The 15,246-nt window shown below is 36.3% G+C and overlaps 1 protein-coding gene across 1 annotated transcript in view; it reads right to left on the bottom strand.

Annotated features, from left to right (window-relative positions):
* Positions 1–15,246, bottom strand: part of ppp1r2 (protein phosphatase 1, regulatory (inhibitor) subunit 2) — a 101,484-nt gene that overhangs the window by 32,503 nt on the left and 53,735 nt on the right. Inside the window, exons 2-3 of the mRNA XM_028795049.2 lie at positions 3,806–3,913; positions 3,552–3,632 (exon numbers count right to left, since the gene is read on the bottom strand). Of these exons, the coding sequence (XP_028650882.1) occupies positions 3,552–3,632; positions 3,806–3,913 (189 nt within the window). The remainder of the gene's footprint in view (positions 1–3,551; positions 3,633–3,805; positions 3,914–15,246) is intronic.

The raw sequence follows: 15,246 nt of genomic DNA, 5'->3' as shown, positions 1-15,246 counted from the left end.
AATAGGTCTCCAGCAGTAATACTACATCTAACTTCAAACTGCAGAGATGTGAAAATAAGATTAAGGTATTTAAAATTCCAGCAAGCTAAATTCAATGAATCATCAATATTATACGATTAATTTTTAATTTTAATGTACATAATAATGTGGTATTTTTTCAAGTTTCAAGGACACGTTTACATTATATCTTACTACTTTTGCAAAACTTTAGTTGCTGAACCCTGCATCCCTTCCCACCTTGCCTTTCCAAATACGACTAAGATGAAACACCTCATATTGTCAGAGTCTAAATTGCCAAAAAGCTTTGCATGCATGACACATATAGTGATGGCAGTATGATGCAGAACATTAGGAGTAAAGAGCAAAATAAAGGGATAAGAAATGATAGTAGTAAGGCTTTAAATATGGTAAGAAAAATTTTACTACTAGAGGAAATGTTTAAACAATTTGTGAGAGAAATAAAATAACTTATGGGAGTAACACATGGACATTAAATGCAAAACATGAAGAAATGCTGAAAAGAGCACAGATTAGAATGATCAGAGATATATAGAAGGAGAAGAAGATGAATATGAGTCAAAAGAAAAACTTGGTGGTTAAGTAATAGGTGCTAGGATTAAGATAAACTGACCAAGTTGGTTTAAGCATGTGGAGAGAAAGACAGCAATTGATATGTTGAAGAGGTAAAACTATTTTGCTAATCTATTCGTTTGTTGATTATTACCTTTGATTAATCTGGTATTTAAAAAATGCAAAAGTGCAAAGATTTTAGTCACAAATGAAAATTGTATTCTTTGCACAATGCTTTTATCTGTATAACAACAGAAAAAAAGTTTAAATTACATTTGCCAAAAAAAAGTGCTTACTGCTTACATGAGGGTCTAGTTTAAAACTTTCAAGGCTGTTAAAATCAAGGTTATGAAGGCTTAAACCATTGTTAAAGCATCAACATATAACTTTCCAAAAGTGTATTGTTCGATTTTACTCACTAAATGGCTGTAAAGGCCGTAAGATGAACTCAGTGTTACATACTTAAATTGTGATCACTATTGCTCCAAGTATAAAGAGAAGAATGCACAGCCAGCTGTGTTACTTTAAAGACTAAGAGCTATGCATCTACCACATGAAGAGTACACTGATAGGGATTTCTTCTGCTGCTACAGTGCTAGCCACATCAGGGCCTACATCTGTTTCCTACTTGCAGTAAACCATATTATGTCACCCTTGTTAGCTCTGGTGGCTCTTGAGGTGTTTTGTTGTGGGGGATAAATGCTCTTGTCATGGGGAACCTTACCAGGAGTATTAGAAGGCCAGACTTTTAAAGCAACTGCTTCTGGAAGAGAACGGTTAAGTATCTGAATAGCTTTATCAAACATTATAGGTCCATGTCAGTAAATATGAAGAAGTGTCAATGTCAATTTATTTATATAGCACATTTAAACAAACAAGTGATACTTAAACTCTAGACACAATTAGCAGTTTGGGGAAAAATATATTAAACACTACTTAAATACTTGTTTATTATGTACTGCAATAAATCTTTAATTAAAAAACTAGGTGGTTGGAGGTAGGTTAACAAAAAAGGTCAGTGAACAAAGGATGAGTTCTCCAATGACAATACACACTGAACAGAATAGATGACAATAGAGGAAGATTATGTTTCAGCAGAAGCACTCAGGTTAATCAAGGTTGCCTGTAAGGTTATGCAATTTTCAAATTCTAATTAATATAAAATTATGTGCATGTTATTTATTATTTCATAAAAGGAAAACCATGGTAAACTGATAATGACTTGTTTCTTTACTCAAAGATTTAGTTAATATTTTTTTGACATTTTACATAAAATTAAGCTTAAAACTACAACACAAGTAGAAAATTAAACAGAAACACCTAGAAGGAATCCATTTTGGAAAACTGTAACACAAATGGTAAAGATAAGAGGAACAGAATTTTATGATAAATTCTCAAAGTCAGTGCAGCACCCCATGTCAACAGAGTACTACAAAGGTCACACTACTGCAACCAATAGGTGGTTCTCACAGCATTACAGATATGGTAGTTTGTGTTACCATGTGTTGTAGTATTTTTCGATGTGCTCTTTATACCTAGAAGACATTCTTGTGCACCTTTCATGCAATTAACAGAGACTGAATGGGGTTGCATAGACAGCCTTCAGAAAACAGGACAATCCTTGTTGAACAAACTGGACCAAGTGTGTTTGCAGTGTGTCAGTGTAGGCAGCGAGATGAAGAGAATATCAGAACCAGAGACATGATTCATGACCACCTAAAATATATGAACCATCACAATGGAGGCTGAAAAAGACCAAACACACACAGCAGCATACATCAGAGCAGCTGTATCCCTGAAGCAGGACTACAAGAACACATTCTCCTGGCATGACTGCCATCCACCTGTCATCACCTGCAAGTGGTACTTCAACAGAATGGGAAGAGTAATGGTGGTCTGTTGTCTTTAGTGAGAAAAGCAGATTCTGCATGGGAATGTGTGATGGCTATGTACATGTCCGATGGACATTTAGTGAGCAGCTGTGTCCATTGTGTATATTCCGGTGACATACAGGGCTCAATGCAAAGCATTACAGTGTGGGGTGCTATCAACTACAGTACTTGTTCCTATCTGTTTGTAGAAATGACACTGACCAGCGTTACTCATTTCCAAAATATCATCCAATTAGTTGAGACTGTTCCGGAGTGAAATGGGAGATGTTTTTTGAGTAATAGAACGCCTGCCCACATTTCCCTCATACAAGTCAAACTGCTCTACAGGCTGTACATCAACTCCTTTCGCCAGCATGCTCTCCACATTTCTCCACAATCAAACATTTATGTACAGAATTGGATTGGATGGCATGTCTCCCATACTCAGCCAGAGGTAACAAAACTAGACCATTTGTACCTCCAGGTACAAAGGGCACGGTCTGAAATTCTGCTGAAAGATATTCATAACATATAGAATTGTATGCATGCCAGAGTGCAGGCCTATATTACAGTAAGGAAAGGTTACACAGAATAATAATGTTACTATGTAATAACACAACACTATGTACCAATTAAACCACTTCATATTACTTTGTGTGTGTTTGTGATCAAGTAACTAACATCGCCAGTGATCACCACAGTTCTATTAGACAAAACTAAATTCAAGAATTAATACTAGATACTCACTGGAATCATAGTGTATTACAGTATATGCCTGGCGAAACCAACTATATGACATATATACAACAATTAAAATATTATTCTTCTTCTGACAGAACTCCCAACAGAAATAGACCTCCACTAAAATCATCGAGATGTTATTAAAAACATGATAAACCAAAACTCTGGATAAACACTGAGAACACTATTAAAATTTTCATGTGAGATTGCCTAGAAATTTGTGCCACTTTTGTATCACAGATTGCAAATCAGAAAATTAGCAAAAAAACTCATGTTCTTTTCATGGTAAAAAGAAATCATTTCAAGTATGTCTATATGGGATGATACCCATAACATATTTTTCTAACATTTTCTACAATATGTACTTACTTTTTGACAAGGTCATCAGCAGTGAGGGGTTCGTATGATTCAGAATCACTGACAGACCCTTCTTCCTCATCTCCTGCCAATCTGCGAGATCATTAGAACAAAATACCAGAGAGAAGACATCATGCAAACTGGAATATTAGAAATCTGTACATTTAAGTCTGATGTAATCACAGAAATAATCTAATATTCATTTTACTAAATATTATGAATTAATTTCAACTGAGAGACAGAGGTTCCCCTTACACCCCACCTACCTATGATAAGGTGTGCTGGGCTCTTCAATTTTCATTAAACCGTAGTCCTTACCGGCAGGGTGGTACGTGGCCAAGATATTCATTTCGTCCCACTTTTGTGATTTCTTTCTGAAACCATATTTTTAAAAAAAGTTAAGTCTTCTTGAAATACACAGCATGATCAGAAAGTTGCTGATACATCACCATATCACCATAATTTTATTTAAACTCCCTTAATCCATTTCAGAATCAAAGACAATCCCAGAAGTATCAGAAAAAAAAAAACCTGTCCACTACACGGTACAATCACAAACAAAACCTCTACCTATTTACACTGGCTCCAAGTTCGAGTCACCAGTTATACCAAGGCCAGTGACACGCTACATGACTTCTAGTTGGAGAGCACATCAAACTTAACTGAAGTTTCTGGATGTAGCTGCCTTGAAGATGCCAAATTACATGACCAAGTACAACAAAGGATGATGGATGACAAACGCCTCATGACTTTTCAGTATGTTTCAAATTTACAAAGTACTACAAGGTTGCTGCATTATGACAGCCAATTAATGCTGCTTGATAAAGGTGCTGCCTATACAAAAGCTTACCAGGTAAGAGGAGTTCAGACACAGTCTTGGCCCTTTATTTTTCTTTTTCCCCATTATTTTACCATATTACAAACATGTGGCATCTCAAAGAGCAGCCACTCTTTTGCCTGGATCCAAGGCACCCACTTTCATTTCTTCTTTGTGGCCAAACAGCACAGGATGCATTGTACTTTTGGGTGAGTGATCATTACTTGTCAGATGGAACACAAACACACAAGCTCACCAATACAACCTAAGACAAAAGCAAACTTGTTTATTTGTGTGAGGCAATCCACAGAGGAGTATGAATGAGCTCTTAGGGATGTCAAACTACATGACTGGGAGTCACTGGAGCATGTCACAACAGCTCCATGCTCACCTCCATAATGCACATAAAGTCAACTGAAATTCACTGGAAAAGTTGTACAGTGTGACAAGTGTGTTAAAATGATGGTTACCTGGGAACCACAAAACACAAGCTTTTCACCAAAAGATACCATAATTCCATACAATTTTCTAAGCCTGTTTAATCAGAATCAGGGCTGCAGGGAGCTGGAGCCTATCCCAGCAAGCATAGGGTGCAGGGCAGGAACAATCACCTGGACAAAGCTCCGGCCCATTTCATGATTTACAAAAATAATGGTGAAAAACATCTGTTGTATTAAGCATAGGGCTGGATGTTTTTTGAACACCGAATTGTGGGTGTGCTTTAGGACAAAAGCTCTACATCAAAACAGAGACAGAATTACTTATAGTGTTTGTAGAAATTAAACTAAAAGTAGGAATGCTTTTATCTTTTTATTTTGTTTTATTTTTTTTTCCTCCTTTTACATTTTTAAACTGAGCTCCTGCATGAACAGATAGGTACAAACCTTATGTTCTGTATTAAACTAATAACCTTGTTATTTTTACAATTAAACTGCAAAGGTTATACCTATTCATTTAATTAACAGAAATTACATTTTAAGGGATATTGCTCAGTCAACATAAAATATTAAAATAATAAAATATCATAAAATACATTGTTCAACTCACATGCCTAAAATGTTTGTGTAAAATGGATAAATTTGGTTCTTAAGCTAACAAGCCTATTGTTTACTAAGCAGTGAGGGCAAACTGTTTATTGTTTTTCTAATCAAAAATGTGAGCTGCTGTATTAAACACAAGCTCATTCAACATCCACATTCAGAAAAGGACAAAATGAAAAGGACTGAACTCTTAACAGCAGCTTCTGCTTCTCTTAAATTTTTCCCCCCAAAGATGCACCTCTCTGTTCTTCTATCCCAAGTTCTTCTAGACAACATATACATCTGCCATTCCTCTCCATGCATGGGACAACTCCACAAATTTGTTTCTCTCAGTTTATTACCCTACTTTCTTTAATGTGTAAGCCAATACTCTAGGCTTCTCTTCTAAAGTCTGCCCGACTGCTCTGTTTACAGGAAGTTCCAGCAGTAAAACTAAATGTACATTTCCTGAGGTACAGTAAAACTATAGAGCACTACAACTAAATTACAATAAAGCTTCGAAAATTAGAACATAAAAAATCTGATAAAAGAGACCATACAGAACATCAGGCTTGTTTATTCATGTAATATCTAAGAAGCCCCAATATCCAATCCAAATACCTCTTAAAAGATTAAGGTTTCTGCTTAAACTACTAAATGTAATTTGTTCCCGATTCCTACAACTCTTGTTAACTTCAGCCCTAAACACATTTCCCTGTAATTTCCAGTGGTGCCGTTGAGTATGTGAATCATCCTTAAGTTGAAAAAGTTCTGCTGGATCTGCTTTATTAATGCCTTCAAGAATTTTGAAGATGCAAGCTTTGGGCCAAACACTGTTTATTTCTTAGTCTTTCATTCAGAGTACAGAATGTCCTTAAGCTCGGAAATACACCTGTTTGCTGTCCTCTACACAGTTCTGTTAACACTAGAATCCCTGAAGCATACGAATCCTGGGCCAGCTTAAATTCCTTTGCACCACTCCATCAGCGTCTTTTGTTTTGTAAATGTGTCGATCAGCACAAGCAGACTGCTATCCCATCCCCCCTGCGACAAAGCCGAGTCCATCACAAAATTCTCAGAGCTCAAGTCTCTTTATCTGGCAATGATGTGCCTGGAGTTATATAGGGTAAATAATATATCGTTATTTGGAACACATAAATTTCATGTGTGTTCTGTGTCTACAATGATCTGTGTAAGTGGAGGATGGCAGGAAATGCGAGGCAAGAAATGCTAAAAACCTAAAGCAGAAACGTTTTCCATGTTACAGTAATAATGACGTTAAGTGTAGAATGTGTAAAGACTTTAGTCCAAATAAACATGTACGCTTTTATTTAAGAATATATTATGGGTCACTTCAAACACTCATGAATATCTTAGTCACACCTAGAGGACATTAAGATGGATTGGAATATCTGAATAGTATGCATCACATTATTAAGAGCCTCCTAGCACAGATTTAGTGGTGTATGCCCTATTAGCCCCTCTGAACACGAACCAATGGGGACTATTAAAGAAAACTTTTGCAGTTTTAGCTCCTTTTAAAAACAAACAACTGCTCTTTTACATTCATGTAAGACTTATTGAAATACATATAATGTGGAAGAAATAATTTAAAATTTACTATATTTATACAGTTAACTTGTTAAACACATTCTCATACTGTCTTTAATTTGTATAAAACAAAGATACAAGTTATCAGACATTATCCTTTCTTATGATTATGTTAATCTACAATTAACCATTAGATTGGACTAACTACACCTTAAGTAATTACTTGTAACATCAGATGTTGTCCCATTTGCTCCTGCACCATTCAAGCATGAGTAAAAACTACTTTTGTAACACTTTAGTTGCTACACTAATGAAAGTGGATGTCACACCAACAGATACTTCAGTACCAAGTCAATACCAAAAATGGCAAAAATAGAACAGCACTTTTTTTTTTTTTTTTTTTTTTTTTTTTTTTTTAAAACCAGTATTGGTAGTAATGAATGAAGGTTTCTACTTTGATGGCAAGTAGATTAATTACTTTGGAAGGCACAATAACATCTTATAAAAGCATGAGTAAAAACCAGTCACGAATATGTGTTGCAGTACTACATTATCATGTTAATACACCTCAAAAATAAAAATCAGTAAAAGTCATGTGTTTAAGGCATGACACACAGTATACTTTGTTACCAGAAACGCATTGCAGACACACCCTTATGGACACAACAGCATACCAAATATGAATCTATAAATTCTAAATTTGTATCATTCATTTGATTCTTGAAGGCAAACTAAAATTCACAATTATAACCCAAACATAATGAAAGCAGTGAAGCAGCATTAATAAGTAATTGTAACTGAGAGACTACATTATTAAAAATTGGACCTGTATTACTTGTAATTTTGGATTTCTACACAGGCTTGGTAATAAAATCTTATCACTCATTTACAGTAAGAAACTTTTAAAACAGCACAACAAAGGGTGTTATTCTAGAGCTCATGAATAATGGATTAATGTAAAAACTAATTAAGGCTGATTTGACACCGGACACCTTAAAGCTGAGACAAATGTTAAATTAAGTTGGGAAATTAAAGCACTGGGAGGTTGTGACATTTCAAATTAGAATCAATTTCACTTATCCATTTAATATTATTCTTAGTTTTTAATAAATCCAGTTTGGTCTTGTGATATTGCCGAAGGAAGTACTTTCTCAATTCTTCTAGCTAGAAATTGAGAGCATCTTAGCATCATTATTCAGAAGTGAGATTGGTCTATATGATGCACATTTTAATAAGTCCTTATTTTTCTTAGGAAAGACAGTAATTAATACTTGGCGAAAAGTTTGAGGTTGCTTTTTATTGATAGACTAGCAAAATACCCGCACTTCGCAGCAGAGAAGTAGTGTGTTAAAGATGTTATGTAAACATATATATACATATCTACATATACACAAATCTACATATATTATATATATTATATATATATATATATATATATATATATATATATATATATATATTATATATATATATATACACACACACATATACACACACATATGTACATATATATATACATATAAATATATACATATCTATATATATCTATATATATATATATATATATATCTATATATATATATATCTATATATATATATATCTATATATATATATATATATATATATATATATATATATATATTCACGGCATTCGTAGTCTGAATCACAATTTGATTGTATGGGTGGTTACCTACCAGGTAACGCTTATGGTTGGCCAGCAAGTCAGCTAACATCAGCCACAGTGCCTTCAGTTGTGAGAAGCAGATCATAGAATAGTTGAAAATAGTTTACTGTCAAATAATGCAAAGAGTACGCGACACGTGTTTCGCCCTAATTCTTGGCTCATCAGGTGTACACACTCACTGCATATAGCCAAATTCCCGGGCTTCGCAGCGGTGAAGTATTGCTTTTAAATTTTAATTAAGAAGAAAAGAAAACCTTTTTAAATTGATGGAAAATATACCAATAACAATTTGTTAAGGATCTGTTTTTTTGTGAAGCTGCCTTTACACAGCCTGTCCGCTGTTTTATAAACGAACGCCATATAAGGCCGTCCTTTCTCCTTGCTTAGCGGTTCTGTATTGTTTTATTGTTCGTTTATTACAATTGTTATAGTTATTGTGTAGGTATTTGAGACTCACTTTTCTGTTCAGGTACCCATTTCCTTTATGTAATCTGCGGATTCTCCGCTATTTTTTGTTCGTTTATTACGATTATAGTTATTTATTGATTCCCTTCCTTAGCTGACTGCCTGCTCATATAAGGCGCTCTGCTGTTTTTTTGTGAAGCAGTCTTTGCACAGCTTCTCCACTGTTTTATAAACGAACGCCATATAAGGTCATCCTTTTTCCTTGCTTCGCCAAGGAAGCAGCCTTTTTATTTAATCCACGGGTTCTCCGCTGTTTTATTGTTCGTTTATTACGATTGTTATAGTTCTCTTTGTATACCACGTTGTCAGTTCAGCACTCCGGTTGTAATATGACCAAGTCGTGCAAGCTTACTGTTGAGAATGCAACGTATAGTTGTACAGGAGAAAAGCAATCTTGCCAAACTTAATTTAAACTTATGGTTTACACCGTGCTTTGTTTCCGCCTTAGCTGCACTTATGAATATGCTTGTATGCGTCACTCGCTCGCTTCTTATTGTTTCGCTGCCTTCTCAATTGTGTAATGAATGTTTTCTTCAGCGCTCTTTGGGGCTCTTCCTTGTTTTCTACATACTGCGTTCACAGTCAGTTCACGTGATTACGTGGGAGGCGTGATGACGCGATACGCAACCCCGCATCCCACGGCCAGCGAGCTGCAGTCCATTACAGTATATGGACAAAAAAGAGGTTCCAGTTATGACCGTTACGCTTTGAATTTATGCTTTTGTAAGTAAGCTGTTAGGAATGAGCCTGCCAAATTTCAGCCTTCCACCTACACGGGAAGTTGGAGAATTAGTGATGAGTGAGTGAGTCAGTGAGGGCTTTGCCTTTTATTAGTATAGATAGATAGATACTTTATTAATCCCAAGAGGAAATTCACATACTCCAGCAGCACCTTACTGATACAAAAAACAATATTAAATTAAAGATTGATAATAATGCAGGTAAAAAAAAGACAAAAACTTTGAATAATGTTTTACCCCAAGGGTGGAATTGAAGAGTCACATAGTTTTGGGGAGGAACAATCTCCTCGCTGCTCTTCTGTCTGGAGATGACACTGTTTAGTGGATGCAGTAGATTTTCCATAATTGTCTGTGGCTTCTAGAAATGTTGCTAATAAAAGGGGAGCTAATTGAATTTTTTTTTTATATATAAAATTCAGCGGGGCAGGTATCAGGACCTGCTGCTTTCACACTCTGAAGTGAGTTTATAGCATCTAGTAATTCTGATAGTGTCAGAGGTTAATCCAATTCCTATGCACTGAGAGTATCTAGCTGTGGTATTTGTAATACATTGAAAAATGCATTACCAGATTGTGTCTTGTCTTCTTCAAACCGAGTAGAATATGAGGACTTATAATAGTCTCTAAATGTGTGCATATTTTTATGGTCAATGATTGTATCTCCATCTGTGTTGGTAATTACTAGTATTGCATTTCAAACGTACTGCTTATGGATTTGTTGAGCTAAGAACTTATCAGCCTTCTTTCCATGTTCATAGAAATGATGTCACAATTCAAAAATAAGTTGTTCTATTTCTTTTGTTGTCTTGAGTTCTGATTGCAAAGCCTATCTTTTCCTATAAAATGCCTCATTTGGATACCTGGGGCCTCATGCTTAACGCCGTTCACAGAATTCACACTAAAACATGGCGTACAGACAAAAGCGGAAATGTGCATATGCACATCTGTGTATGCCAACTTCCACGTTCTTCCGCTATATAAATCCAGGTCAGCGTGAAAAGTAACGCGTGTGCCTGCCACCAATCCCCAACTCCTCCCAGAATTACACCTCTTTGAATATGCAAATCAATATAGCTAGCCATTAAGCTCAGCATTCTGTGAAAAGACACTGGCAAAAGCATGGGGGAAAATAGAAGAATTTCATTGAATACCAACTGGAGGCAAAGAAAAACATACAATTTGTTGGTTTGAACAGTGATATAAACAACAAAAGGAAGCTGATCAAGTGACAGGTCTGAGTGTCATATGGAAGCTTATTAGGGTTCAGGGAAAAGAAAAAAAAATTAGGATACAGTGGGGGAAAAAAAGCTCGAAATGTCAACTTTAATCACGTTTATTTTGTCATTAAAGCAGAACGTCAAACTTAATCTTACAATCGTTTAATGTACTACTTTCCCAAATCCCATCCTAAAGTAACGCATTAAATGCTTTGTTTTGTATGTGTTCTTCTTTGTGCTCTGTGTGTGTGAATCACTACGTGCTTCTTAAACGGGTTTTCCCTTCCTCCAACAGGACACAGAATCCATTACATTTGTGATAATACAGCTCTCTGAATAACTTAAATACTAAGATGTATACTTGATATAATTTTCATAATGATAGGAATTAAAGCATGTATTAAACATGGGGACATGGTGGCGCAGTGATTGGATGGGGTGCCAGCTCATCACTGAGATTGTTCCTGCCTCAGGCAAAATGCTTGCTGCGCCGTGCACGACCTTTGATGAAATAATTTATTGCAGCAGTACTGTCTCTCTCAAACATACTAACCCCCGATTCCTGTCCTTACTTTTCTTTCTCCAAGTAACTAATCGCCACACAATTAGCTCTGTAATAGATGTCAAGCAATCTGTAAGCACAGAATGGCGAAATATCTTCGTAGTACATGTTTAATTATTCCATCAATCTATCCATCCGGGGTTGCGCCAATCCCAGCAAGCATACAGCACAAGGCAGGAACAATCCCTGAACAGGGCACCAGCTCATCGCTAGCGCTGCGACACCGTGTCCTCATATGTTTAATTATTTACAATATAGATTATTTAAATGATGTTGAAATTTTATCTGTAAAATATAATAAACATACTTTGCTGCATTTCATCTTAAAAATGATATCAAGAGCTCCATGAAGATAGCGTTTGGTAATCTAAATTGACTTAGAAGCCAGTCGTCATTATCTATAAATATTGCACAACCTGAGCCACTTTATAAAGCGCATATTATAACTGTAGTTTGTCGTACAAGAGTAGTTCAATAGACAGTGCTTATGGCTGAGGCAGCGTGTGCTTGATGCGGTATACTGATAATCCCCTTTTTGATCAGCTGCTATACAGCTGTGATTCCACACTCAGATACAGTGGGTTACATACTCCGAGTGGTGCACTGAGAGTTACAACGCTAAAGCAGTGATAGTATTTGAAATAGTTTGGCCATTCCATCCACCGTTATATATTTATGGGTTGATTACAATCAGGTGCCTTAAACAATATGCGGTTAATTTCAGTGTATCTGAAAGCCGCGTCAGTTATGTGGATCTAAAAAAGAAAGGGAAACCACACGGGAACAGTAGCACTGCTTTGATGCTTGGTGTCACCACTTTGCAAAACCAAGCAGAGAACTTGCATACGCCAGGGAATGAGACAGCGTGAAAATGTGCGTGGCTTTACGCCAAGTTTAGTTTTTATACATCGCGATGCGAGTGTGGAAATGGGTGTATGCAACATTTTTGTGCATACGCACCGTTTATACATGAGGCCCCTGGTGTGTTTTTAATCTATTCTGATAATTACACTAATTTAACTCTGATACCTTCTTGATTTCCAAGTTAGTTTTGTGGGCGAGATATGAAAATCTGTCCTCTTAAAAATGCCTTCAGAGCTTCCCAGTGTATTCTTACAGAGACCTTAAGTCGCAAGCTGTGACACCAGTATGTGGGGCACAGTGATTTGAGCTCCGCAATCAGAGACACATGGCTGGAGACCACACTAGTGTCATACTCACAAGATTTGATTGTGGGCCATAAATTATCTATAAAGAAATAATCAATTCTTGAGTAACGATGATGTACTGGTGAGAAGAAGGAATATGGATTTAGAAATCTCAATGGGTCTGACAAGTTATGATCAATTACAAACTGTGTAATTTTTTTGCAGTGTTAGATGTTATCACCCCTGTGGCTGAAGACCTTTCCAGGTCTGGATTTAAAACCAAAGTCTCCAGATATTATGAGTGTTCACATTAGGAATGGGTGCAAATATGTTTTGGATGAAGTCTCTATCAACCACATTGAGTGCATAGATATTTATCAAAATCACTTTAAAATTAAATTTTATAAGTAAATGTCACCCTTCAGAATCAGATATCACAGCTGATACTACAAATGCTATGTATTAAGATTCCCACACCTCTAGTATTCTTTGTATACCTGATGGTGAAATATTTGGTTAGTCCAATGTCTTTGCAACCAAATTTGATTCTTGCTTAATAAACAAGTCTCCTGTAAAAATATTATCTTGCCATTTAGACCTATAAGGTGAGAGAATACTTTCTTTCACTTTAATTTGAGGACATTCCAGCTCACAAAAGTTCACTTTGTGGTCATAGAGACCTTGCTTCTGAACTACTGTTGAATTTTGTAGTCTTAAATGAAGGAAGTACATTATTACATAAGATAGCTTTAACCTTAGAAATAGCTTGCTCTCTCTCTCTCTCCCCCAGCCCCTCCCCCATTTTGACTCCCCACATGAGGCTAGACCACACTTCACAATGTCCCAGTCCTCTGACATGCCTAGAGACATAGCACATCCAAAACAAAACAAACTCCTCCCCCCCACATAGCAGTGTAAAAGTATTAAAGTGGAGATATCTATTGGCAATACAGTCCAATACAAAACTAGAATATAATCTTAAACAGCCCCGAAAAAACAAACCCAGGGAATGTTAAACAGTACCCGTGGAAAAGCAGATAATGTATGATAGTACAATCTTAATACAATTAACCAAGGGTATGGTGTTAAATAGTCCTCTCTTGGGGGATGGGATTATAATTAAATAGTAATTAAAACATAATTACAGCAAGTGTCTCATTGCAAATGGACCAAATGGCAGGTAAAATCTTCTTGGCCTTGCCAGGTCACAATGTGACTCATGATCATATTTCAATAAGTGTAGGGATCAACTTTCTTAGCTCTTTTTCTGCTTCATCCGGAGAACTAATAATGTAGAACTTGCTTGCATTGAATATCCACTCTCAAAAGCAGGATACAAGAGGCTGTATCTGATTCCGGCTTTCTGTAAGCACTGTTTGATGCCATAAAAATGCATCACATTTAGCAACCATTGAAGGTGAGGAACATACGAATGCAGTTATTTTCAAATAAAATCCGTTGTTTCAGTCTGATAAGCGACATCAAATTTAATTTATCATGAAATTTGCCAAAACATACAATAAGGCTTCTAGGTTTTAGGGCATTTGATCAACATAATTTGGTAAGCTGGTGATACTGTATCTCTGTGTCTCATTTAAAGTCCTTTCCAATTATTTTAGGGAATAGTTCAGCTATGAATATCACTTTCACTGAGTTTGGACTTTCACGGTTTTCAGGGAGACCTTTGATTCTGATATTATTCCTTATGTATCCATCTTCCAGTGCAGCTAGTCTGTCTCCAAGCACTATGCATTCTGCAGCCATTGCTTTCTCAGCAGATGACAATTGTTCAGCCATTTCAATAAGAGTAGTGAACGTTTGCTTAATGTCATCAAGCTGAGCACCAAGTTTTCTAAATGTATTCTCAAACTTACCTGCATTTTCCTGTTTTTTTTCCCCTCAATTTGTCCTAGTATACCTTTCAAGGTTGGCCACAAAATGATTACTTTAAACGTTTCTCCTGGCCTTTAATTACCTGAAACAGCTTCTCGCTTGTCCTTTATATCCCCTACCCCGAGTGCAGTACAGTAATCCCTCATCCATTGCGGGGGTTGCGTTCCAGAGCCACCCGCGAAATAAGAAAATCCGCGAAGTAGAAACCATATGTTTATATGGTTATCTATACATATTAATAAAAGGCAAAGCCCTCACTGAATCACTGACTGACTGACTCATCACTAATTCTCGAACTTCCCGTGTAGGTGGAAGGCTGAAATTTGGCAGGCTCATTCCTTACAGCTTACTTACAAAAGTTAGGCAGGTTTCATTTCGAAATTCTACGCGTAATGGTCATAACTGGAACCTGTTTTTTGTCCATATACTGTAATGGAGGAGGCGGAGTCATGTATCGCGTCATCACGCCTCCTACGTAATCACGTGAACTAAAAACAAGGAAGAGATTTACAGCACGAGTCAAACGCGGGAACGAAGGTAAATGACGTTAATTTTTGAGTGTCTTTTAATACTGTGTAAGCATACATATTAACACATGTGCAATTAAACGT

This window comes from Erpetoichthys calabaricus, chromosome 2 (genome assembly GCF_900747795.2).
Source record: "Erpetoichthys calabaricus chromosome 2, fErpCal1.3, whole genome shotgun sequence".
Lineage (NCBI taxonomy): Eukaryota > Metazoa > Chordata > Cladistia > Polypteriformes > Polypteridae > Erpetoichthys > Erpetoichthys calabaricus.
This window is presented reverse-complemented; position numbering and strand designations above follow the sequence as displayed.